We start from the raw sequence: 26,408 nt of genomic DNA on the forward strand, positions 1-26,408 counted from the left end.
TTACGCGTACCTAATGACTTTTGAGTTATTTGTAAATTGAGTAGGTATTATTATTCTAGTCGCATCGTTGTAATGGATCATAAACTGTCATAAAGTTGACCACATTTTATTACATCAAGAACTGTTTGTAAGCCATAAGTGATGCACAGCTCGTGATTTGAAGAGTTTTATATTACAATTCAACCGAAACGGGCAGAAATGCGATCCATGGCATTGCATATCAAAGATATCTGTTTATTGCTAGCCGACACATCGGGACTACCTACGATGATGTTTCTATCTTTATGAGAGATATTTGTTGTTGTGAACATAAAAAACCGGGCAAGTGCGAGTCGGACTCGCGCACGAAGGGTTCCGTACCATAATGCAAAAAACGGCAAAAAAAATCGGTCACCCATCCAAGTCCTGACCCCGCCCGACGTTGCTTAACTTCGATCAAAAATCACGTTTGTTGTATGGGAGCCCCACTTAAATCTTTATAGCGGCAACAGAAATACATCATCTGTGAAAATTTCAACTGTCTAGCTATCACGGTTCGTGAGATACAGCCTGGTGACAGACGGACGGACGGACGGACAGCGGAGTGTTAGTAATAGGGTCCCGTTTTACCCTTTGGGTACGGAACCCTAAAAATAGTCATAAAGTGGTTGAGTCTCTATGTTAAAAAACCAGTAAGTATTGTTATGGGATTAGGCGTCATGATGGATATTATAAGGATATTACCAACAAACAATGCAATTACATTGTGAAATGAAAGTTAAGGGTACTTGTGCCCGAACAGGAACTTTAAGGAAACACTTTAAGGAAATTATCCTGCGATGACATCTCATGGTTTGCGCGTAGGGTCTTATAAGTTAGTGCCTTTCCTTTTATTTAACAAATTAACGTTTAGCCGAAAAATCACCTCAGAAAAATATAACTACATACAACATACATATAACACTGAAATATGAAACCTATAGAAGTGAAACGTCAACGAATAATGCGTGCCACTGTGACGTCATCTTGGAACTAAACATGGCGGTTTTAGTGCTGCCCAGAAGATTTTTACTGTTACTAGGTTTTGTCGATACATCGATAACTTTTTAACGTTCTCGGCTCATTTTATTTAAAATACTAAGTATGTATTATTTGTGGAGTTTATGTTTCAATAGGAAGTAAGTAAATAAATAAAAATTCTTTATTAGTATATTGTTATATGAAAAGATACTTTGATTGAGTAAGATGTGTCTAGTCTAAGACAATTTCGTGCTTCAAATTTGACAGGTAAACGAGATGACGCTGTACTACTCAATACATATTGCGATTTTTGCGGTAACTCTGATTTTCAAAAGTTGACGTTTGACAACTTAGTGACCGCAAAATTTTGTGTTGCTAACTCTAAAGTCTGTAACACACTACCGCACTGCACCTCGACCTTGGTGCGCCGTATCTATAAGTGAGAGCGATACAAAATTCAAGCTTATTAAGCGACGGGTGAAAAAAAACAAAACACCTTCAGAACTTTTTTTTTATTACAAAAATAAGGAATGACTTCCGCTCTTCAACTTCTTCAACATTTATTCAGCAAATAGGCCACAAGGGCATTTTTATACGTCAACATTGAATTTACATACAAGCAAAAATAATAACAATACATTAACAATTTTATAAATTACAACTATATGTAAGTATATGGTCTCTTAATGTCGAATTATATAAAAAAAATATAATAATGATATAAAAGCCCGCAGGGCAGCTTGTGGAGTAACGACCCCACGGCCCCGAGTTACCCTAGGGCTCCCGAGAGTCGGTCAGGATCTCCATCTCCAGGCACTTTTTCTTTTTATGTTCATTTCTTGGTAACCTATAAAAAATGATTTAATTATTAAATTAAGATAATTTAGTTGGTTTGAAGCGGGGTAGCATGATAAAATAAGAAAATATAAATAGGCAATCATAATATATCGATATCAAAGTCGATAAATAAAGTACAACCCTAGCTGAAATGTTTACATTATTTAAACGTAAAAATATAGTTAAATAAATCCAATCACTTCATGATCTATAACTGCACAGAAGAACCTTGCTATTTATAATGTGAAACATCCTTATATTTCCCAGGAAAATTAACAATAACCAATATTTTTCATGTAAATGATAGCGTACCTGTGTAAGGTTAAAGATGGCTGATTTGGTGGTTTTCTTATGCCGCACCCTAATGCACTACACACTGGCATATTCGCGACGTAATTATTCACATTTGGCTTCAATTATTTTCAATCACAAGCAAAATATTGAAAGATAATTAATAATTTTAATTTTCACCACGACTTTTTGACAGGACAAGTACCGGCTGAACTAACAGACAATGACATTTGGGGAACTAAACATGGCGGATTTTCGGCCGCATTAGGTATTTACGTATTTTCATGGAACACTTTATGTACGTACTGAAATACTGTCATCTTTTTTTGCTATGGGTTACAGTGCTGAGTAAAAACGAGACAGATATATATTTATGTGTGTGCCGTCAAAATGGGTGCTATTTCTATAAGCAATTGTACGTATAGAACAATATGTCTTGTCCCTATTATATAGGTCCATGACATATAACCATTCAAGACGACTCCTTGCAACCTCGTAATACGCTGAATAAGAAACACATACATTTAAACATATTGTGTGATCGTTTGGGTAAGGGTCCAAGTCTTAATTAAATAAAGTCCCTAAACAGTGAAAAAATCTCAAGTTTGTTTTTCAATACAAGCCAAAGATATGGTTATTCGGTAAGAGAACCTTAAGGGGCCCACAGATTACCAGTTCGCCGGACGATATCAGCCTGTCAGTTAAACGCAAAGAGGTGACAGTTCCGAACAACTGACAGGCTGATAGCGTCCGGCGAACTGGTAATCTGTGGGGGCCCACTTTAGATATACGCACTACATATAGCATAAATCATAACTGTATGTATTAAAGTTTTTGCATCTCCTGTAACTAGATCTAACATACGTTGTGTTGTTGCAGTATTGCAACGGTGGTGACCTGGCAGATTACCTGCAGGCCAACCGGCTGCTGAGCGAGGGCACCATCCGTCTGTTCCTGCGGCAGCTGGCCGAGGCCATGCGCGCCATCCACGCCAAGGGCATCGTACACCGTGATCTCAAGCCTCAAAATATACTTCTCACACACAACGTTGCGCCGCCCCGCACACCACATCCCTCCGAAATTACTCTTAAAATTGGTAATTATTCCAGTAACCTAGTAAATCCAGTGGTTTCGGCAGCTCCCCGCATGCGCGCTATCTACGCCAAGGGCCTCTTGCACCAATACCTGGAACCACATAACAAATTATATTACCGCCCTTACAATACGAGGATTTGCGAACAAATATATACCTTAAATTAATTTTACGGCTTAAACTCACGTGTTTCGGAGACCGTAAATTTAATTAAATGTTAGTATGTTTTACGACAGTTCTGATTCAAATATACCTATATACCTATTTGTACTTGAGCTATTCTTTGCTAAGCTATCAATATTATTAAAATACAATGACAATCTAAGCTGATCAATTTTAGGGATGGTCTGATTTAAACTGCGTCATAATCGTATGCAATAAATTAGTCAACTCAGTGACAATGACACCTTTAATTATTAATGAGTTTACGCCTGTTAAGAATTGTTTAAAATTTAATCAGCTTAATTAACAAACTGATTAAGTGAAATATGTTCATTTGTCAATATTGTAAAGATTAGAAATTTCCAACGAACTGTTAAGAAATCTTTCCATGTTAAGTAGACAACCACTATCTAAATTTACTTTAATTTTGTCTGACGCAGCCCAGTTATCAAAAAACTAAAAGCACTGCCAACAAAAACCTAACTACTAAAACTAAGAATACGTGAACATTTATCTCGTCATTTAATATGTGTTTCGTAACTTATGTAAATGCATCCCATTTTAAGCGTAACTTTTCATTATAATTCTTGTTCGTTTTTTATTAGTCTAGGTTTAGTTAGTTTAGCATACATTTAAAATTAGGATACGTGTCAAGAATAAACACTCAGCAAATTAAACAAAACATTAAATAAAAATAGCCCTAAGCTGCTGTGAAAACAGAGCCGGCAATATCTATGTTATGTGATACCTGTGCACTTGCAAGGTACCATATTAGCATTAATTCTCGTCAACCATCAGAAGGTCCGCACGCTTGTTTGCTATCATAGTGCAACCATATTTATTTATGATAAACAAAATTCATAATTCGTTCTGCATTTCATACGAAACGACCTTGTCTGCAAATGATCCACAGACCTTTTAAAACTATTTTACCAACTTTATCAATATTACCATTCAGTTTATATAATTAAACGCGATCTGTCACGATACTTGAGATACGTTATCAAATTATCTACTAGGACGTAGCTTAATCAGTATAGTCAGAAGTCACATGTTTTTTTATAATTGCCAATCTCTTTCATAGTGCCTGACTTTCACCGTCAACTAATTCTAGACTTAGCCTTAGGTAACTTATTGTAGGTTGTAGTTTTATCTCAATACGATCTCCGTTCACAAATCAAGTTTCTTTACAGCCGACTTCGGCTTCGCGAGGTTCTTAGAAGAAGGCAACATGGCGGTCACGCTCTGCGGGTCACCGATGTACATGGTAATTTCAATGCTTTTACTACCTACCTCGTCATATATTTTAAATATCATTTTGAGGTTTACCAGTTACTCTGCGATGAAGGTAAACATCGTGAGAAAACTTGCTTGATACATTTACACAGAAATTCAGTAGCGTATTGGAAACACGCATTGGGCTAGCGTGGGAAATAAAGCTCAAGCACTCGTGTATACAATCAGAGGAGGCATTTGGAGGCCAGTGGGAAGTGGGAAGTAGAATATAATAATTCAAAAGAAGTCAGTTATTGGCATCGTTTAGTTTTAAATAAAAGTAGCTGATGTGATAGAGTGTGATAATAATGTAGAAACATAATCCACAGGCGCCAGAAGTGATAATGTCGCTGAAATACGACGCCAAAGCGGACCTGTGGAGCCTGGGCACCATCGTGTATCAGTGCCTCACGGGCAAGGCGCCCTTCCAGGCGACCACGCCCCACGAACTCAAGGCCTTCTACGAAAACAGCATCGATTTGCAACCCAAGTAAGAAACGATTTCAACTTTTCACGCTTAGGGCCACTTGCACCATCCCTCTAACCCAGGGTTAAGCCGTTAACCTAGTGTCAATTTGAACTGGTAACCATGGTAACTCCAGGTTTAACTGGTTAACCCCGGGTTAGTGGAATGGTGCAAGTGGGCCTTAGAATATCTAAACGATGGATTCAAATGAACTAAAGTACGAGTAAGCTAAAAGTTCAGCGAGAGGAGGGTTGCAATTTAACTGAAATAGGCATGTTAAGTCTTAAGTCTTAAAAGACAATGCCCACGATAGTTAAAAATTTAATTAATTTAATTATATTAGGTTTTAGTACTTTAGTTTAGAAGTGAGCGACATGATAGGATACATTTTACATTTGTATAGATAGGTGATCTTGTGATTCATGATCTTCCTTGAAAGGAGAGGGAATTAGGCGTGGCAGCCAGACAGTTGGAAGATTTCGTCATAAGATAGTGTTTAAGTTTAATTTTTTTTTATCGCTGAAGGCGATTTAGCCATACGCAATTGAACTACAAAAAACAGCATAGGATCCTGAGTTATACCTATAGCTTTTTTGTAAACTTTTTTAACAATATCGACCCGTCGTCAACAAGGTCACGCCCGAATCGTATGAATTTAAATTGATACCTATGCTATGTTGATATTGTAAAGAAAAACCAAGGTTGCTGAAATCTACCAATGAATATTTATTTTGGATACAAAGTTCTACATAGCATTATCCTTCTAAATGCATATTTTCGATCAGACGCTACTGGCGTTAAGGTTCAAACTGAAATCAGTCTTATTGACAACCGTGTAAGGATCAATATTGACGCGATATTTTTTATAGGATGCCCGCGGGCACTAGTCCAGAACTCTGCAACCTGCTGATCGGCCTGCTGCGACGGAGCCCGCGCGAGCGCATGCCGTTTGAAGCTTTCTTCAACCACCCCTTCCACCAACGACCCAGGACCACCTCCTATACGAGTATGTATCTCGAGCATTTTAAGCTAACGCATCGGTAGCGGTAGTGGTATTAGAACTTGTATAAAGGAAGACACTTGATAAGACCGGTTTTAACGCTAAACAAAAATGAGTATTAGACTTTTTTCAAACTAAAATATATTTTCGTTTTCGACGTTCAACCAAACGTTTTCTCCCAAACAATAATTCAAGAGATTCTTTAAAGTGCATTGTGCATTAAAGAGATTCTTTCATTACTTATTATTTATTTCATGTTACTACATGCTGTCTTTGATACATGTTCGAATATTTACTGACATTACCGTTACCGCTATCGATATATGTACATTCGTAGCTTTAGTTAGACGATCGGCTTTACTCCGCCGTACAAATCGCATAATTCTGAGGAAACCGTACATAAAGCCGGCCGATGACTAATCCTCGCTCTATTGTTTTATTGGTATGCTTTCGAAATTTGTCGCACACACAAACGTGCGACATGTACCTACTCCATTCATGTGACAAATAGCAGCTTATAAATATTTTTTTGCCTTATTATATTCATTCATTTTATTTTGTTGTTTTGTGTAGCTTGATGACGTTGGCGACTATTATTTAAGTACTATTTATAGACTTAAAATATATCAAAGCCACCACCCGATGAAGACTTAAATCAAATATAAGTAGTAAATATATAATTATCACATTATGTGCAACTAGCGGATATGTGGGGCTAATTCGTCTATATCACGAAACATTTCTAAAATAAACTTGTTATGGCAGTAGAGTGACGTGCTGAATATTGTTCAGGTTTGGATTCGGACCTGCCCGACATAATGGAGAGCGAGTTAGAGGCCCCGGCAGGGGGCGAGTGTTGCCTAGAGGAGTCATTGGACAGCCAGGGTATTTGTCTGCCAACACACTCGGATTTTTAATACCAGAGACTAAGTTGCAATTCATCTTGACGTATTCATTTTAGGGGTGATTGCCATTATACTTTTTTTGACAAAGTAGTGTTTGTAAGTCGTTCGTTAAATAAAAAATACAATATGCCTGCATCTAGTGTAAGCTAAGAAATAGGCAATCAGCATCACATTAAACTGGTTTGTTGGTGATGACTCGTGGATAGGACCTCCTAAACTATATACATTATAAACTTATCATGTTTGGAGTCGTTAGAATCGTCTCTATTAAACGCGCGGTTGTTTTATGCGATAAACGCAACGCGTTTGCCGTACGCCATTTTACATCAGATCATCTAATGACACTACATTATTTTATTACGCGGTAAACGCAGCGCTAATCGCATTGTCATTTTTCCTACATTCCGGTGACCCATGCGTTTATCGCATTAAACAACCGCGCGCTTTAGAGGTTAGACTATGCAAAGAAATGGCAATAAAGGTAAATGATGTTTTAAAACTTTTTAGCAATAATTATGGTCTCTGGGATTAAATCAGCCGTGAATCAGCTTTGGTCTGTGTGCACGGGGTGCGGGTTTGGCGTGTTTACGTGCGCGATCGATCCTATCTTATCACTGCCGCGTCATTGTACTTACACATTTAACTGATGATATCATACTTTACCACAGCAAAACTTTCATTATGTTATGTATTTACTCGTTAGAACCTATGTAAAACCGCCTGACTTTGTTTTGGAGGGTGAATGGATTGTCAAGTCCTTAACAAGATCAAAACTAACCATATGTTTTAAGACGATGGCACCGTATCTTGGAACCGTAATTTTTTTCCATAAATGCAAAATATTGTGGAAATATTACCTTTCAGGGCAAAATGAACGGTTTTACGAAAGTTATATTTTCATATTGTTTTTTTAAGCATGAACGCGCTTCTGAAACTCGTCCTCATTCATGACGCATAGTTTTGCTTCTGTGCATGACATTACATTCTTAGTTTGTTTTTGCCAAAGTCACTTGTACAATGAACTCGAGTTCACAGAGCATTTATTTAAAAAAACTTGATGTAAATAGCAAATTAAAACTAAAATAAAGTTGGACGTCTCAAATATACAAACTTGCAACTAACTAAGAAGGTACTAATGTACAGTTGGAAAATCTATTAATTTCATACCTAGTTGATTTATTTATTAGTAAAGTGCATTGTGCATGTTAGCACATCGACGTCAACGAAATTCAATGCATTTGATTGCTGCTTCAAAAATTATAGGTAACTATTCGGGCTCATTTACACACGCTCTATTAATTCTCTCCACGGACGTTTCATCCCTACTTAAGATACCTATGTGCAGAAATCTAGTACCTAATGCAGTGTCTGGCCAAGTTCGAAGAAAAAACCGAGCGACAATGCAGCGTATATGTAATTACATCGACATTATTTAGTACTGATAGTGAACTTCTATGCTGAATAAATCTATGACGCAAATTAATAGATATTGATAAAGATGATTATTTGATAGGATTGCGCCTAGTGGCGTCATAATATAGCTTTTTTTCTTGGTCCTGTAGTCTAGGGCCGTCTAATAATAATTCAAAAAAACTACTTACAGCGTGTCTGTAACAAAGATTCATTGTTTTAGATGTCTAAAGTTTAAAGACGAATTCGTGCTTCGAATTTAATAGCTAATGTTGATGACGCTGTATGGCTCCGTACATTACGCGGTAACTTTGGTTGTTAGCAGTTACTACAAAATATACTGAGTTGTCTAGTTTTGCTGTACGATATAACCAATATGAAGTTCCATCTTTGAGATTTAAACTATTTAAACGTTGGAAAGGAGACCTAGACTCTCCGAAAAATGTCGCGCGAGTGACTAAAAACAAGTGAGTCTAAACCGTAAAATTATTCAATATTTAAACGTTATTTCATCCATATCAAGCTATTCAAGGAAAGGGCATCTGTTGTTTTACTTTTAGTTTCTCATCTCTAGTATCAGAGATCCTCACGTTTGCTGTGTTTCAGCAGCGGCGGGATCCGCGCCGGCGGCGAGCGCGGGCGGCGCGGCGCGCACGCCGCCCGCGCCGCGCGCGCTGCAGCCGCCGCCGCCGCAGCTGCAAACACTCGCACCTCATAATACTAAGAAGCCGACGTCCTCCGGTAAGTGATAGACTCCTATTTTACTGTAAGGAATATCTAGAGAAGTTATCATATATGCATGGTATCATTTGGAACTAGACAATGTTTCTATTATAAATTGATTTGCAAAAACCGAATCTCTAAAGAACAAATCACAGCTCTTGTGAGTCGACTTAGTGTATGTAGTTCATATATTGTAAATACATACGTATGTATAGTGTGTAACTAAACGGTGGCCTACGAGGTCAAACCTGCGCTGCGATAAATGTAAACGTTTCTACTAAAACTAGGTGGTGTAGTGAGAGCTCGCATTCATAACATCCATCATTAGAGCTTATATGCATTATAACGTTTCCAATGATAACAACGGTTCTTCGAACTCTTGTTCACTAGACTTAATGTTAATCCCCTACACTTATCCTTAGTTACACAACTTACCAGATCTCTGTTGGATATGTTCCTCATGTTCCCTTCTAAGAAGCACTAACAGCTGTTAGATTTCCTGACGTGAATCAAAAAATAACGTTTTTTTTCTTATATCTGCAAAATATCTGCAATCAGTCGCAAGACTATAAGAAAAAAAAACTTATAAACAAACAGTGCCTCATATTCATTAGAATGGTTGTCCGGACAAAAGGATTAGGTACCAGCAATGTCATACATGTCATGACTTTATTTATGATCTTTCAAACTATTAGGTAAATATTAATTTTATGCTCAACCTTCATGTTGTTTTCTATTTCATAATTATTATTTATAATTTGATACTCTTTGTCATCATATTTCCAACAAAAGTGAAAATCGACTCTTCTTTTTAGTGTTAAAAATGGTCCTAATACAATAATATTTGAAAACGATAACGGCAAAAAAGTATTAAGGTTCGAGCAACTTATTCAGATAACCCTAGCCTGCCCTAAGGGGCGATATCAACATTATTATTGTAACTTATTGTTTCTGACATGATTACCAACTAATAGACCATTCTCCGGTCGCCGGGCTTTGACTATTTCATTTATTTCTAGATAAAACATGTTATTAAAAATAATGTAATCTTAATTGTATTCTTTATTACCCTTTTAATAACATTAATAATCAGGAAACCCCTTATAATCGTAAATAATTAACGTTTTTATTAACTAACCTAACTAACAAATATGAGTTCGACATATAATTTACACAAACTAGAGAGCATGGTTACAATCACTTTTAATATATTACACATCAAATCAAGTAACTGTCATAAATTATGTTAATTGTATGCTTACCATCTTGAAACTAGAAAATTATTATGAATAATTGTATGGCACGGTGTCGCAGTTTAATGTTCTGCGCAAGAGACCGCGGCGTGCCCGCGCCATGCTCACTCCGAGGTGTGACCTTCTGCTTATCCAAATTCGTCGAAGATTAATTGAATACTTGCCACTTTATAATTTCCCTGTACGTAATCTTGGAATTCTTGTTATATTTATGTATAAGATAATACAAATGAGTTCGGCCATTATTGAGTCTAATAATTGAGTTGAGAGTTATAATTTTAATCGAATACACGATTTGTTGATTCTTAAAAATAACATTGTATTGTACCTAAACATATTATAATATACATACCTACCTAGTAACCTTACGACCAAGTAGACCCTGTGCGACGGATGTGAGGTTACTAGAATATGAACCTAGATCTCGGGCCTTATAGGCTAATCACTTAATTAACTAAATTATGCTATATCTTGTAATAACATAAACTCAACTCTTTAGTTGCAGACAACCCGCTAGGCTAGTTTACGGTGCTTAGCACAGAAAGTGTAACGCATAAACTAGCATCGAAATGACACTCTCTATTACGTCAGCCGCAAAACGACTAATCAATGTTAATTTAACATGAAACCACGAGTTATTAATTTATTCATTTGGTGGTGTAAGTGGTCGGCATTGGCGCTGTTAGATTGCGAGCGGGCTTCATTACCATACAGTGGTGTCGTAGTCGTAGGACACGGGTCTAGGGCAGGCTCCTCACAAAAGTCACAGATTACTTCACTCGTTTGTTTGGCGCTCGATCAATAAAATTGTTAGAAGGTGACCTGTGCGCTCAGCGCGTACGCTCGTAGTCGAGTGAAATTCAACGTTAAATGCACGTTTTAGGCTGCATATTTATGCAGAAATAGCCCGTCTATCTATAAAATATTTATATCTTATACATACAATATAATATGCTTGTGTGGGCAGCCGCCTATTTTAGGAGCATTAGTATTGAGCTGGTTTTATTGTAGGTCGCCATTAGATATATTGAAGATGAAGTGACCAAGATGCTTAAGGCCATAGTCTAATAAAACATGGTCTTCTCTTCCCAGAGTGACACAAGCATACGTCACAATAACATTGCCACTTTATATAGCGCTATAATTGCTACATAAGAGTGTTCAATAGAGTTTTAAGAAAAGCAAAAATGTTAGCAGTACAGAGAGAAATAAGTCAGGCTAAAAATTCCACCAAGGGTATTTGGACAATTGTCAATAAACGCACCAACAAAAAAAAAAGTTGACAATAAGGAAAAGTTAATGCTTAAAGTGGGTGGAACTCCGGTTCGCGACATTTCTATAGTTGCAAAAATATTTTCGAACAAATTCAATTCGGTAAACACTCAAGTAGTAGGTGATATACAAATAGCAATGAATCTCCTCAAGACAAACACTAATCGAATCGAATGTAATATAGAATCTTTGAAAACCACACCATCTGAAATTAAGAAAATTGTAGACAACATGGAAAAAATGTCATCGTGTGGTTATGATGACATTCCTATAACTGTAATAAATACTTGTATATCTGAGTTAGCAAAACCACTGTCGCATTTTTGCAATCAATGCTTTGACTGTGGGACTTTTCCTGACCAACTGAAAATCGCGAAAGTTTTACCACTACTCAAGAAGGGTCAGAAATCAGATGCCAGTAACTACAGGCCAATTTCTTTGTTGCCAGTAATCTCAAAGATTTTAGAGAAAGTTATAAAAAACAAACTTTCTAAGTATCTTGTTTGTGTGCAATAGGATTTTGATAACAGGCAATTCGCATACCGAGTTGGCGTTGGAACATCTGAAGCTTTGGACACTCTTATTGATGATATAACAAGTAAATTGTACCAAAAATTGAAAGTAGCAGGTGTCTTTCTTGATTTAAAAGCTGCTTTTGACACTATTGATCACGAAATATTGATTCAAAAGCTAGAATTTTACGGAGTCAGGGGACAAGTTTTAAACTTATGTAAGTCTTATTTGTCTAATAGGAGACAGTTCGTGGAAATAAAAGAAATATATGACAGTTCTACAGAGGTGGTACACAGATCTAGTTACACTAAGATAACGAAAGGAGTCCCGCAAGGTTCAATTCTTGACCCCGTATTCTTTAATGTTTATGTAAATGATTTAATATTATATTTGCAAAACGAAATCCCTGACGCAAAATTGGTTTTATTTGCCGATGACAGTAGCGTAGTAACTTCTGGTAAAAACCTTGACGACTTAAACGAGAAAGTAACATTTGTTATCGAGGCATGCTGTCGCTGGTTCACGGCTAACAGTTTGGTTCTAAACAGCAACAAAACCTACGCGATGCTGTTCAAGACTACTTCTAGGAATAATGAGAGGCTAGACATAAGAATAATGGATCAAATAATAAACTCTGTTGACAATATAAAGATACTTGGAGTGTACATCGATAATTTATTAAATTGGAAAGAGGAATTAAAATCTGTTGAAGACTCAATCGCTTCGGGTTGTTTTGCTTTGCGTAGTCTTAGGAATGAACTGACTATGGAACAGTTAAAATTAGTATATTTTGCTCTCATAGAGTCCAAACTTCGATATAGCATAAGGATCTGGGGTAATAGCTATAAATACAATATGGATCGCGCTTTTATTGCACAAAAAAAAGCTATTCGCGCCATGGTGCGTATCCCGCAATGGGAATCTTGCCGCGAACACTTTAAAGAATTAAAGATTTTGACAGCTCCGTCTCTTTATATTTTAGTTCTCTTGACAAGCGTCGTGAAGCATCGGGATTGTTATGAGTCACAGTCTGAAATGGAATTGAGACTACAGTCGAGAACAAAAAACTTTCCTGTAACTGCAGCCTCGCGACTAGCGGTGGTCTCGCACACTGCCAGAGTTCAAGCAGTGAAGTTGTTTAATAAGTTGCCTGTCGAGTTCAAATCTATAACATGTCATAAGAAATTCAAATCGAAGCTAAAAGTATATTTGTTGGAAAAAAATTACTATAGTGTTGATCAGTTTTAAGTAAATCATCATCATCATTTCAGCCTATATACGTCCCACTGCTGGGCACAGGCCTCCTCTCATTTAAGTAAATATTATTATTTAATGTTAATAATTATGGACAAATTTTATTGGTTTTTGACATATTGTAATTTAATCGTTCTATATGTATTTTAATTAGTTTTAATAATAGGCTCAATTATGTATTATGACTTTAGGTATTATTGTAAAATTGTAAATAAATATTTGTAAATAGGCATGATTTATTTAGATAATAATGTAACATTCAGACACAATTGTATTATTGTTTATGAATAAATAAATGAAATGAAATGAGACATCGCATATTATGATATAGCGCTGTCGCATGATGACGTAGGCTTGTGTCAGTCACGTGACCACGAAAAGACGGGAAGAGAGTACCAGGCGGAGTATATTATTTATTATACCATGCTTAAGGCTATCTGAGTATACCAACTGTCTAATGGTAATCTGTAGTATAATCAGTATTTAATTAATTCTATCGTCATCGACAATGTTAGCCGCCTGTATAATGGCACAAAAAACGATATTGTGCCGGTCACGCATGTGATTCATGCCTTAGTAAAAAGTTATGCATGCATTATTAATTTATCATCCTAGCCTGTAGTTTCGGCGGTGTCGTTCAAGTTTTAGCGTTTTGCGACGATAGATCTATATTTATTATCTAACCTAATCTTAGCCATCGACGCGGAATACAATGTGTGAAACGACAATAATGTCCAGCTGCACCTGGGCACTAGTGTTGACGTGAGTTGTGTCCGCAGCCGAGTCGTCGGACACGACCTGGGCGGGCGAGGACGACTTCGTGCTGGTGGAGGCGGACAGCGGGTCGGGCGAGTGCTCCGCGTCGTCGGGCTCGGAGGCCGCGCCGCGCCCGCGCACGCTCACGCTGCCCGCGCCGCCGCAGCAGGACCCGCCGCAGCCTGCTAAGGTAACTACCATCATACTGGTAGGTATATCACAGATCGACAACCAACACTCGCGAGCTTTTATATTATAGATAGAACTCCTGGAATTGATGATTTCTACTTAAGAGCCCTTTGCTCACCCCTGATAAAGTTTTGTCAGCCGGGGGCCGACAGTAACCTGTACATACATAAGAAATATTTTAGTTCGTGTGTTAAATTATTTTTCACCACACCAGCTCGGAAAGGCTTGCTTTGCACTTCAAAAACTAATAGCAAATTTGCACTTTGCTATCAGTAATTCACATGTGAGGCAAAGTAATCAAATGCAAATTTTGAGTTGTTTTCTTATGTTTGCTGGTAGAATTGACTTTTAAATGATAATTTTGGATGATAAATATTTAATAACATTCATTTGAATTTGATTTTGTTTGATATTTTACATTTAATATTTGCTTCGGGTTGGTGTGGTGAGAAATTTAGTGTTTCACTCGGGGGCTAATTTTGTTTAACCCTCGCAACGCTCAAGATTCCATCAACGCTCAAGGGGGCAAAGTTGTTGTTTAGCCGCTCGTGGTTCAATTTTGTAATCTTTCGCTTGCTCGAGTATCAATATTAGCACGAGCGGCTAAACAACAACTTTGCCCCCTTGTAAAACAAATAACTATTACCCACAACTCCCACTTATACAATACAATCCGAATACAATATAATAAGTAAAACATGATAAGTGCCTTCTTACACATTATATTATATAAGAAGGAGAAGAAGGCACTTATTATGTCTCATTTTACGTCAGACGCTACTGTAGATATTTGCAAAGCTTAGATTGTTTTTTTTTTTAGTAAATATAACTTAACCGTAACTTTAGGAAAGAGTAATACATAATAAGCCATTCGAAACATTTGAAATTTCGCGACACACAGATAATCTTGTTGTTACTCTTTACACTAATCATTTCTGGGTCACAAACCTTTCTCTTGTCATTACCCTTGCCGTTCGAAAACATGTCAACCGGTCACTTATCTTTGGCATTATCGCGGAGAAAACAAATTACGTACCTATTTCTACAACGACAGTATGTTGACAGTAATTGAACAGATGAAAATGTAATGTAAATGTTGCCAATTGTAGCGTTTGTTGCCAATTTGTATCAATGTCGGATTACAGCAAGCGAAAAGCTAATTGACCAAGCGTCAGAGAAGCCAACCGTAACAGTATACAAATGAACCTAACATAGTTTTTTTAATGCATTTGTTAGATAAATGAATAATTTTTTTTAAATATTTCAAAATTAAAAACTCAAAATTTGATAGTCAATATTAACTTTCAAGGTAAAACTTGTCAGGATGTTATTTATTTACCTTGATTCACAATTATGTAAAACTGCTAAATCAATAACTGGATACTATTTAAGTTTTAAGCAAGATAAATAAAATAATAAACAGACGTAATTGAAAATAAAACTGTTTTATTAAATTGAATAATACAATTTATTCACCTTATCATCAACAACTAATATATACAACCACTATTAGTTTATAATTCAGTAAGAGATTATTTAATTAATTATTAATTAATTAATCCATCTAATTAATCAAGTAGGTACATAATTATTACAATAATTACCAACACAGTATTTACTTAACTTTCAATATTCCTTTGGCGATGATTAACTCAGTGCTGCAGGGCAAGGCAGAATGCAGAATCAGAATGATTGGTGAATGCAGAATGAGGAATAATGGATCGGTCGGTCCCTTTTATACCCATTTCTACCTGGCAACTGGTTGATCATGCCACTTGTCATTCGATAAGTGACGTCACAGAAGTAGTTTCTCATGTACCTCGTCCATTTATCGAATTATGCAGAATAAAACTATTAGAATATATTTTCAATAAACTCCGTTATACATAATTATTAATCAGTAATATTAATTCAAAATATAATTACTTCAAAGTAGTTTACAAATTTAAGTAAGTAGTAAGCTAACAGACTTACTGTTTCTCTTGTCAACGGTGGTTTCGTATCGTACCTACCCACATAAATAGCAAATTCTGTAAAATTCACGTAATGTTGTGTTAAGTGTTTAAATAGTGTAATATATTACCAACATTGAACGTCAAAGAGAAACAGGTCAGTTTTATACGTAATACAATTTGTACATAGAATAACAATATTCTAACACGGCCATACTGACGTATACTTCGTTCTCGAAGTACACAATTCATCAATAATCTTAATAATAATAAAAAAAAACACCACAGCATAATCATAGGATAGTGATTGATTAAAATAATATTAACTTTGACCACTTGCCAGATATCTAGACATGTTTGTCCCATTCACCCGCTGCTAATGAAATGAACAAACACCAAACAAATGGCCGACCAGCGGAGTGCTTTAACTAACTCAACACTTTGCCAATCATCTAGACATGTCAATCTCATTCACTCGCTGCTAGTGAGACAGAAAAACACCAAATGAAAGGCCGACCAGCGAAAGTGTTCAACTTCATCGCTACAAATCCAATAAAAAATAATCAATCAATGAATAACTTTAATCAATCACTTTTAAGTGATTTTGACCAATAAATATTAACTATTCAAATATAGAGTAACATAATATTTACCTACATAACATAACGATCGTTCGGCCAATCTGACGTATCATTGCACATTGTGTTAAACATATTAATTACAGTTGCTACACATCTTTCTACTTGACCATAGCTTCGTGGTACACCAGGACTCTGCTCCACTGTCGCTTGTAGCGGGTTAAAGGTGGGCAAAGCGATGTCCTTGTCTCTTCTGCGAGCACCGGAGACAGCTTTCAGAAGGCTTCACACAGCTTCCAAATTCGTCTGAAATTATATAAGTATATATGTAGTGTAACTGGATACAATCCCACTTCTGATGTTAGATAAATGAATAATTTTTTTTAAATATTTCAAAATTAAAAACTCAAAATTTGATAGTCAATATTAACTTTCAAGGTAAAACTTGTCAGGATGTTATTTATTTACCTTGATTCACAATTATGTAAAACTGCTAAATCAATAACTGGATACTATTTAAGTTTTAAGCAAGATAAATAAAATAATAAACAGACGTAATTGAAAATAAAACTGTTTTATTAAATTGAATAATACAATTTATTCACCTTATCATCAACAACTAATATATACAACCACTATTAGTTTATAATTCAGTAAGAGATTATTTAATTAATTATTAATTAATTAATCCATCTAATTAATCAAGTAGGTACATAATTATTACAATAATTACCAACACAGTATTTACTTAACTTTCAATATTCCTTTGGCGATGATTAACTCAGTGCCGCAGGGCAAGGCAGAATGCAGAATCAGAATGATTGGTGAATGCAGAATGAGGAATAATGGATCGGTCGGTCCCTTTTATACCCATTTCTACCTGGCAACTGGTTGATCATGCCACTTGTCATTCGATAAGTGACGTCACAGAAGTAGTTTCTCATGTACCTCGTCCATTTATCGAATTATGCAGAATAAAACTATTAGAATATATTTTCAATAAACTCCGTTATACATAATTATTAATCAGTAATATTAATTCAAAATATAATTACTTCAAAGTAGTTTACAAATTTAAGTAAGTAGTAAGCTAACAGACTTACTGTTTCTCTTGTCAACGGTGGTTTCGTATCGTACCTACCCACATAAATAGCAAATTCTGTAAAATTCACGTAATGTTGTGTTAAGTGTTTAAATAGTGTAATATATTACCAACATTGAACGTCAAAGAGAAACAGGTCAGTTTTATACGTAATACAATTTGTACATAGAATAACAATATTCTAACACATTCATACGTAATTGAAGTGAGCTACTGTGGAATCATAAACATCGCTACAAAAGAATATATATGCTGAATTTTTTTACACACAAATATATTGTTGGTTATAGCTCACGAGTTTCAAAGTCATAAGAAACGTGTTGTCTAATATTATGAATTTTAATACACTTTTTAGTACCTTTTAAACAACGCGTGGTTTGAGGAAATTCCATTGCTTTCATAAAATAACAATTCTAATACCTTTAAACGAGCAATTCTTGTATATATATTTATATTTCGGGGATCTCGGAAACGGCTCTAACGATTTCGATGAAAATTGCTTTAAGGGGGTTTTCGGGGACGAAAAATCGAACTAGCTCTAGCTAGGTCTTATCCCTGGGAAAACGCTCATTTTTGAGTTTTTATACTTTTTCCGAACAAAGCTCGCGCTCCCAGATATTACATTTTATACCTAATGTACCATGTATCTTTCAGAACCCGACGCCGTCCACCGCGAGCATCCAGCGCTCGCAGCCGATCTCAATGCTGCGCTCCAACCACTCAAGGAACCCCACCAACCCCATCGGATCTCTCTCCCCGCCCACTGTAAGTACCCTATTTTTATTTATGTGTTAGGGTCATACATATATTAACGTCGAATGACCAGAAGACCGAAGACCGGTGTCAGAAGACCGGCTACACGCTGAGGGTGTTCCAGCTTCGATCGCGCCACTACGTGCACTTCAACTCTTTTGTGGTGCGCGTGCCGCGACCGCTGCAGGGGACCATCGAGTGCGCCGACTTCTGGCCGAAGGGTGTCGTGTTTCGGAGGTTCCGGGCCAAACTGCCAAATCCGACGCAAGAACAGCCGATTCCACGGAGCCACGCCGTTTTGTCGCATAAATAGTGTTTAGTTTTTAAGTTTATAAAATATATATGTAACATGGGCCTTGTTGCCTGACTTAAATTTTAAATAAAAGATTTTGCTTTGCTTTTAAATAAATGTTTTTTTGCTGTCGTCTCGTCTATGATCGAAACTGAATGATTATTTCGATTCACACTTATTATTTGATGATACTATATGTATATTTTGATGGAGGTTATCATACGCCTATAGAGGAGTCCCCCTATAGCACTCTTTTTGTTACTACGTTAAAAAAATGTTTTACTACTCTTTTTATTAATCAACTATATAATTTGATAAGATAAGCAAAGAGAGGTCAAAGCCTGTATAGTATATATTTGATTTTGATACATATCTTGTAACTATGTAACATGATAGTTTTTATTAATTATGATGATATGTATATGTATAACAAGATGTAGTTGGAAAACTGAAAGCGCTTGTTTTCTTGCTAATAACATTTCTTAGTATAAAGTTCACTTCCGTAACACAGTATCTATGATATTACGCAACGCCACGTGTATGACTCATTATAGTTACCGACAACTACGCAACTTTACAGTCGATTTGCATTTTCAATGTTTATTTCGCGATAGTGTTATGTTTCCCACGCGGCTGCCCGGTAGGTTACTTTCCATTCCTAGATAATAGTGCGACAAAATTTCCCCTAGGTTATTTAGAAACGACATAATCGGTGCCGTTGAGGATAATGGATACATGCAATATGATTATATGACCCATGGATTGTCCATAATATATGTACCTACTTAGCTTTATGTATAATAGGCAAGTTTACTATAGATAATTTTAATAAAATCTCACGTTTCATAAAACGTAGCTGATGAGACTTGTTAGTAGTTTTCTACATCAAAGCTGAAACGTACGTTTAAGCTTTGGAATAGCTGGTTTATAAAATCTTACACGATTATAAATACTGAATTAAAATCTAAAGGGTGCATAAGGAAAACATCACAGAATGGGGTACTTATGCATCATGATTTCCGCAAACTTGACGTCGACGTAACTAGTGCGGGAGCAGAGCCAATTAATATCATTGAAATGGATTGTCGAAAAGAAACAGTATACGGGCCACGGGAAATTGAGTTTAATTGAGTTTGTGTTTAAATTCCATATTGTGTTGCAGTTCACGATGGGCACGCCGCTGTCGACGCGGCGGCGCAGCGCGTCGGGCAGCTCGCCGCCGCCGTCGCTGTGGCAGGTGTCGCCCACCAACAACAGCCCGCTGCGCAGATCCGGTAAGTGTACCATACGACACTGTATTTTACATATACATAATAATTTGCGAGGTGTACAATCTCAGGAATTATTTCCTTAACAACGAGTGTGGGATGCATCGTGATGTGGTGGCAGTAGACAGGAACCTCACGCCGCTCTCCTTGGCAAACGAGAACTGGCGCAAACCTGTGGTACTAAGTACTGCGGATCGCAAGGCGGCATGGGAGAGTAAGGCGCTACACGGGCGGTTCTACAAGGCCCTCACGGGACCCGATGTGGACCTGCTCGCGTCGGTGAACTGGTTACGATTCGGGGACCTCTTCGGAGAAACCGAGGGTTTTGCCTGTGCAATTGCGGACGAAGTGATGATGACGAACAACTATCGGAAATATATCCTGAAGGACGGTACGGTCGACATTTGTCGGGCATGCCGCCGTCCCGGAGAGTCACTCAGGCATATCATTTCCGGTTGTTCTCATCTTGCTAACGGTGAGTACTTGCACAGACATAATCTCGTAGCCAGGATTATTCACCAGCAACTTGCTCTTCTATACGGCCTTGTGGACCGCGAAGTACCGTACTACAAGTACTTACCTGCGCCTGTTCTCGAGAATGGTCGTGCCACGCTCTATTGGGATCGATCTATCATCACTGACAGGACTATTGTCGCCAATAAGCCTGACATCGTGCTGATAGACCGATCGCAGCGCCGGGCCGTGCTCGCCGACGTCACCATCCCCCATGATGAGAATCTCGTGAAGGCCGAGAAGGACAAGTCCAGCAAGTACCTAGACTTAGCTCACGAGATTACCGCCATGTGGGATGTTGACTCGACGATCATTGTTCCGATAGTTGTGTCAGCGAACGGTCTCATAGCGAAGAGTCTCGACCAACACCTAGAGAGACTCTCGCTGGGTGGTTGGATCAAGGGTCAGATGCAGAAGGCGGTAATATTGGACACGGCGCGTATAGTACGTCGGTTCCTCACTCTGCGGCCCTGACCACCGGCAGCTTGGGCCAAGCTCCGCTGCCGGCGGCACCCTAGGTTAGGTTTTTTATAATGTGTTTATATGTATTTTTTATTGTTTTGTAAGTGTTTTTATATTTTACTTTTATATTCATATTATAACAAACCTAACTTAAGACGAAAAATAAATAAAGAGAATAATTTTGTACATATAAAAGTGAACTGAAATGGACGCGCCGACGGTCGAATGTTGTTGGGTTAGGAGTAGGGAAGCGAGGGGTAAAAACACCGTTCCGCGTCTTACTATGTGTTAAGCGCGGTGTAAGCGTTGTGCACTATTCCTCGAATAGGAAATTTCAGGATTTTTATGACGACCACCGTGTTGATCCCCGGTAAATATTTCGAATAAATATTTGGCAAGCAAAATTATAACCGGTATGTGTCTATGTGCAGGCTCATCACCGCCGGTGCCGCTGGCGCTGAAGGGGTCGGGCGAGGCGTCGCCAAAGCGCGCGGCCACGCTGCCCGACGCGCTGCTGCGCGGCCTCAAGATGCACAACATGCACGACCCTCCCGTCTACATACCCAACCTGCAGGAGGAGACCATCCTGGCCGTGAGTACACGCTTATTGTACGTGTGTGTGTGCGTGTACACTTCCGAGAACAGGAATACGAGACCCACTTGTCCCCGTATGCTACACGAAGAGTTACCATATCCTCCTAAGGCCCCGCCAAACAAATGAAAAATCCAAAATTTGCCACTGAAATTTGAACCTATGGTGCAGGAAATAGAGTTGATTTTTAATTGTATTTAAAATTTTACGAAACAAAAGAAATACAACTGTTCCCTCAAACAAAACACCCTGCCAGTGTGAGGGGGCAGGTAGAGGAGCCTCACGGGGATGTTGGTAAATCAAAAGCAGGAACCAGGGCGAGTGGGTATTTATTATTTAAATAAAAAGGCACCTGTAACAATACAGGTTACGTGTTAACGGATAGGTATGTATAAAAACACTTTCGTAATTCACTTAGGCCCACTTGCACCATCCCACTAACCCGGGGATAAGCGGTTAAATCGTTAACCCAGTGTTAAATTGTATCGGTAACCATGGTAACTCCAGGTTTAGCCGGTCAACCCCGGGTTAGTGGAATGGTGCAAGTGGGCCTTAGAAGGTTAGAAATCAAATAACTTACAATATGTGCCTTGGTGATGATGTAGATCTATATCTGGAGGGCGTGCAGGGCACAAAACGAGCACTAAACTGAACTGCACGCACTTATGTATTATATTTACGTTTCACTAATAAAAATCACACTTTAACGTTCGTGTTTAGAAAACTTGGGAAGTACAGTCTGTTAGATTAAAATGATGTTCATCGATCAGAGTATGTGATCGAACTGAAAATAAAAATCATTGAATGGAATTTGGAATAGGATTTGAATTTCAAAAGGGAATTTAGAATTTGTATGGTGCCAGAATTAGTATGAAGGTTGATAGTGTAACGTTTCGTTACACGCACCGTTACACTACCGGGGTCGCCCTGGAAGGGAAAATCCTGGGGCTTAGGGACCAAACTACAAGGTTTTTCCAAAAATTGCAAATATATATATATTAAAATGTATGCAGCTTTGATGATTCATTTAATGATAAGTAACTTTTCCCGAAAGACCAATTGAATATGAACCTTCCTAAGGTTGAAATTCTATTGGCGAGTATGTGGTCGCTAGGTGCACTACGCCTGGAAAAGGGTTAAATTTAATTGAACTGAAGTAGCACTATAGTTAGGACCTTGGGCCTTAGGAGGATAAACTTATTTGTATTGTGCATGAATTCTTGATTCTGGATTAAACTATCGGACATATCCGATAAGCAAGCGTGGGAAAAAGTACTTACCTAGATCTCATAAAGACAACCTAAAATCTTCATATTTCGATACGAATTATTGTAAAAGTTTTGCCTTTATGTGATATGAACTGATTCCATGTTATGTCGCACAGGAGGAGCACAGCAAGGTGTTCTCGCAGCTGAACTTCGTGCTGATGCTGGGCGAGCTGCTGGCCGACCTCGCCGTCTCCTGCGGCGCGCCGCTCGCCGCGCTCATGGACACCTCCGACGGTCAGTGTCACACTCCGACCATAGCCTTATTAAACTACTACTACTACTAATTAGTTGAAATCTAATCCTTTTATTCATAAACGCGCTACAAACCTGAATTAGAAATAATCGTTTGTCCTTAGGGGCTATTCATAAATTACGTTATTTCAAATTAGGGGGGGGGGGGCGTCTGGACATTGGATGATAGTAGCATGACGTAGGAGGAAACGGGGTCATTCGAAGCATGAATTTTGGATGATGGGGGGGGGGGGAGGGGGGCAAAAATCGTCAAAAATCGATGACGTAATTTATGGACAGCCCCTTATCGGTCATTTTGACTTACGTATTTGTAAGAAAGGGATAAAACATAATTTAACTAAATCAGGCTCGTAAAGTTTTATGAATAAGGGGGTAAATCTGTTACTAGTTCACGTCGTATTTACAAATGAACGCAGTGCCCAGTACACAAGTAGTTTGTGAAGAAATCGTTATTTCTAGTACCAGGAGGCTTAGCACAAGAGCGTCGTGACAGTATCTCGGATCTCGTCAAAACGGACGGGTAGTCTATCTCACGCGCGAGAGAGAGACGCGCGCGACGTTCTTGTGCTAAACCTACAGTGCAGTGTGGGGCGGACCTATCCCCTAACTTTGATGGCAGTCATCGTCGTGTAATGCCCGAGCCACACTAACGGGAAACGCCGTTGATTTTCGCGAGAATCCCAATATCGCCGTATGAAAAACGTCCATTATCGCGATAATCAACGGCGTCTCCCGTTAGTGTCGCCCCGGCATAAAGAAGAATGAGCATCGTGAATAACGTGTGTGTGTGTGACGTTACAGAGCGCTGCAACGAGAGCGTGCGGCTGGGGCTGCTGGTGCAGGCCATGCAGGCGCTGGCGGCGGGGCTGCGCCTGGCCGCCGCGCACTACCGCGAGCGCACGCTGCAGCCCACGCCGCAAGTGCGCAACGGTGGGTACTCACCGCTGTCTGTCCTGTCTCGCTCCACCCAGCCGTCTGCCGACTAAGACGGAGTTACGTCTAGACAAGGCGAAGGCGCCTTAAACGTTTACCGCGTGACGTGAAAAATATGCCGCGGACCCAGCGAGACACGTCTCGACCGAACACCTGCCTCGCGAAACATCAGGCGGCGGATGGATTTTACGCTATACCAGTATTTAACAACCTACGACTTACACCTAATTTAAAATAAAAACAATCAGATTGCAACATTTTTGGCTCTTTAAAATACGCGAATCACATGATATACACTGCGTTCAGTCCATCTTTTTAAAACTTTGCAGACCCGCTACATAGTTTCATACTATCTTATTTATGCTGCTAAAAATACCCTTGTTAGGACAATAATTTAGTGAAACATTGTTTCGTTTCAGTGGTCTCCCTGATGAACGGAAAGTACAAATGGATCGTGAACGAGTCGCGGCGACTCCACGAGGCGGGCGTCACCCCCGCAGTCTGTGATAAAATACTCTACGAGCACGCCATCGAACTGGTATGTTGTTTCAACTATGTCTTCTAATTTTACTTACCTTTGCTCAAATAATATTGACTTTATTTCAACTTTCGGAGCCTTGTGCTAAACAAAACCGCGATATACCGCTTCACCTGCCCACAGTTAGAAGGCTACGGCGTGCGTGACGTCGCCTTATACGGCATAGCGCTGTCACACCGGAACGGAATGTAAATCCGCATAAATTTGATTGATAACCGCGTAAAAATCAAAGAGCTGTCATGAAAATAAAACAAAGATAGAACGTGCTAAATGAATTAGTACGTCTAAATCAGAAAGTAATATGTAGCAAGTTTTGTCAGTTTCGTGTATGTTGTGTGCAGTGTCAGATGGCGGCCATCGAGGAGCTGTTCGGCGACATGAAGGAGTGCGAGCGGCGCTACATGTCCGCGCAGGTGCTGCTGCACTCGCTCGTGCAGCGCCACCCCCTCCACCCGCACCACCGCACCACGCTCTCCAAGTGTACGTATAATTATAGGCGTCGCCGCACAACTAAAAGCTCGACACCGCCTCAACCCGTCCCGCTCAATATTCTTTGTAGAAAACTACATACTGTAACGGACACTTTACCGGCACAAGATAAGCGGTGCGTTCACAACTTGCAGTGACTGAGCTTAAAACTGTCCATGCGTTTGCGTCTCGCCGTCGGCGCGCTTACCGCCTGCGCAGTCACCCAGCCGTAACCGCCCTACATCTTCGAGGTGTTGAGTCGCTACCGCTACGTGCTTAGGAATGGTTAACACTTAGTTACCGGCGAACGGATGAGTTGAGGCGGCGCCGGTCCGGTGCCGGTCCGGTGAGAACTTTTAGGTGTACTCCAACCTTAAATCGATATATCCCATGATACCGGTACCTATACTTCAAAGTCACAAGTTCAAAGTTGTATCCCGACAATGTATGATGCATGTGTTACAGACCGAGACGCGGTGCAGAGGCGGCTGAACTGCCTGAAGGGGCCGCGCAAGATCATGGACGTGAAGCTGGAGGCCGGGGTCTCATAATGCAATACGCGACCGGCGACCTATATAGTACCCTAATAGTAAGCGTAAGCGACGCAAAAAGAGAAGTGATTTTATTTTGTTGTCGACAGACTCACAGTGAGAAAATTATGAATAAAACAAAGTATATGGGAATAAGTGAATAAATATCAATTAACGATCGATGTATACAGTCGTTTTAGTGATGAAGATTACCAGAGATTGCAATAGTGAATTATATTTTTTTATATGCAGTAAGTACATTTCTGAGCCGTAGTATTACCGTAGAAGCGGCGAACATCTCGACGTTGGACTAATTCTAGTGATCGCTTGAAGTGATAGTTGTAGATTAGATGTGTGTTGGATCCCTTACGTCATAAATGGTTGTATCTTTTCATAGATTGTAATGTTAGTACAAGTTTCATCAGAGTAAACCTTCCGCTTCTTCAATTCTGAGGAGCCACGCAAATTATTTTAGAAAATTGTGCATGTATTTCTTTCGGTTATCACCA

At 38.7% G+C, this 26,408-nt stretch overlaps 1 protein-coding gene across 4 annotated transcripts in view; it reads left to right on the forward strand.

Moving 5' to 3' along the window:
* LOC134796132 (serine/threonine-protein kinase unc-51) overlaps nt 1-26,085 on the forward strand; it is a 48,145-nt gene extending 22,060 nt beyond the window's left edge. Inside the window, exons 3-17 of one of the 4 annotated variants that reach the window (XM_063768100.1) lie at nt 3,007-3,223; nt 4,576-4,649; nt 4,987-5,147; nt 5,993-6,129; nt 6,916-7,008; nt 9,048-9,179; nt 14,233-14,399; nt 18,685-18,795; nt 20,238-20,349; nt 21,750-21,910; nt 23,295-23,412; nt 24,232-24,360; nt 24,783-24,901; nt 25,243-25,381; nt 25,835-26,085. In XM_063768100.1, coding sequence (XP_063624170.1) covers nt 3,007-3,223; nt 4,576-4,649; nt 4,987-5,147; nt 5,993-6,129; nt 6,916-7,008; nt 9,048-9,179; nt 14,233-14,399; nt 18,685-18,795; nt 20,238-20,349; nt 21,750-21,910; nt 23,295-23,412; nt 24,232-24,360; nt 24,783-24,901; nt 25,243-25,381; nt 25,835-25,920 — 1,956 coding nt within the window. In that variant the 3' untranslated portion in view covers nt 25,921-26,085. Of the gene's footprint in view, nt 1-3,006; nt 3,224-4,575; nt 4,650-4,986; nt 5,148-5,992; nt 6,134-6,915; nt 7,009-9,044; nt 9,180-14,232; nt 14,400-18,684; nt 18,796-20,237; nt 20,350-21,749; nt 21,911-23,294; nt 23,413-24,231; nt 24,361-24,782; nt 24,902-25,242; nt 25,382-25,834 lie in introns of all 4 variants that reach the window. The other 3 variants (XM_063768103.1, XM_063768101.1, XM_063768102.1) reach the window with 3 other exon arrangements.
* The last annotated feature ends 323 nt before the right edge of the window (nt 26,086-26,408 follow it).

This window comes from Cydia splendana, chromosome 13 (assembly GCF_910591565.1).
Source record: "Cydia splendana chromosome 13, ilCydSple1.2, whole genome shotgun sequence".
Lineage (NCBI taxonomy): Eukaryota > Metazoa > Arthropoda > Insecta > Lepidoptera > Tortricidae > Cydia > Cydia splendana.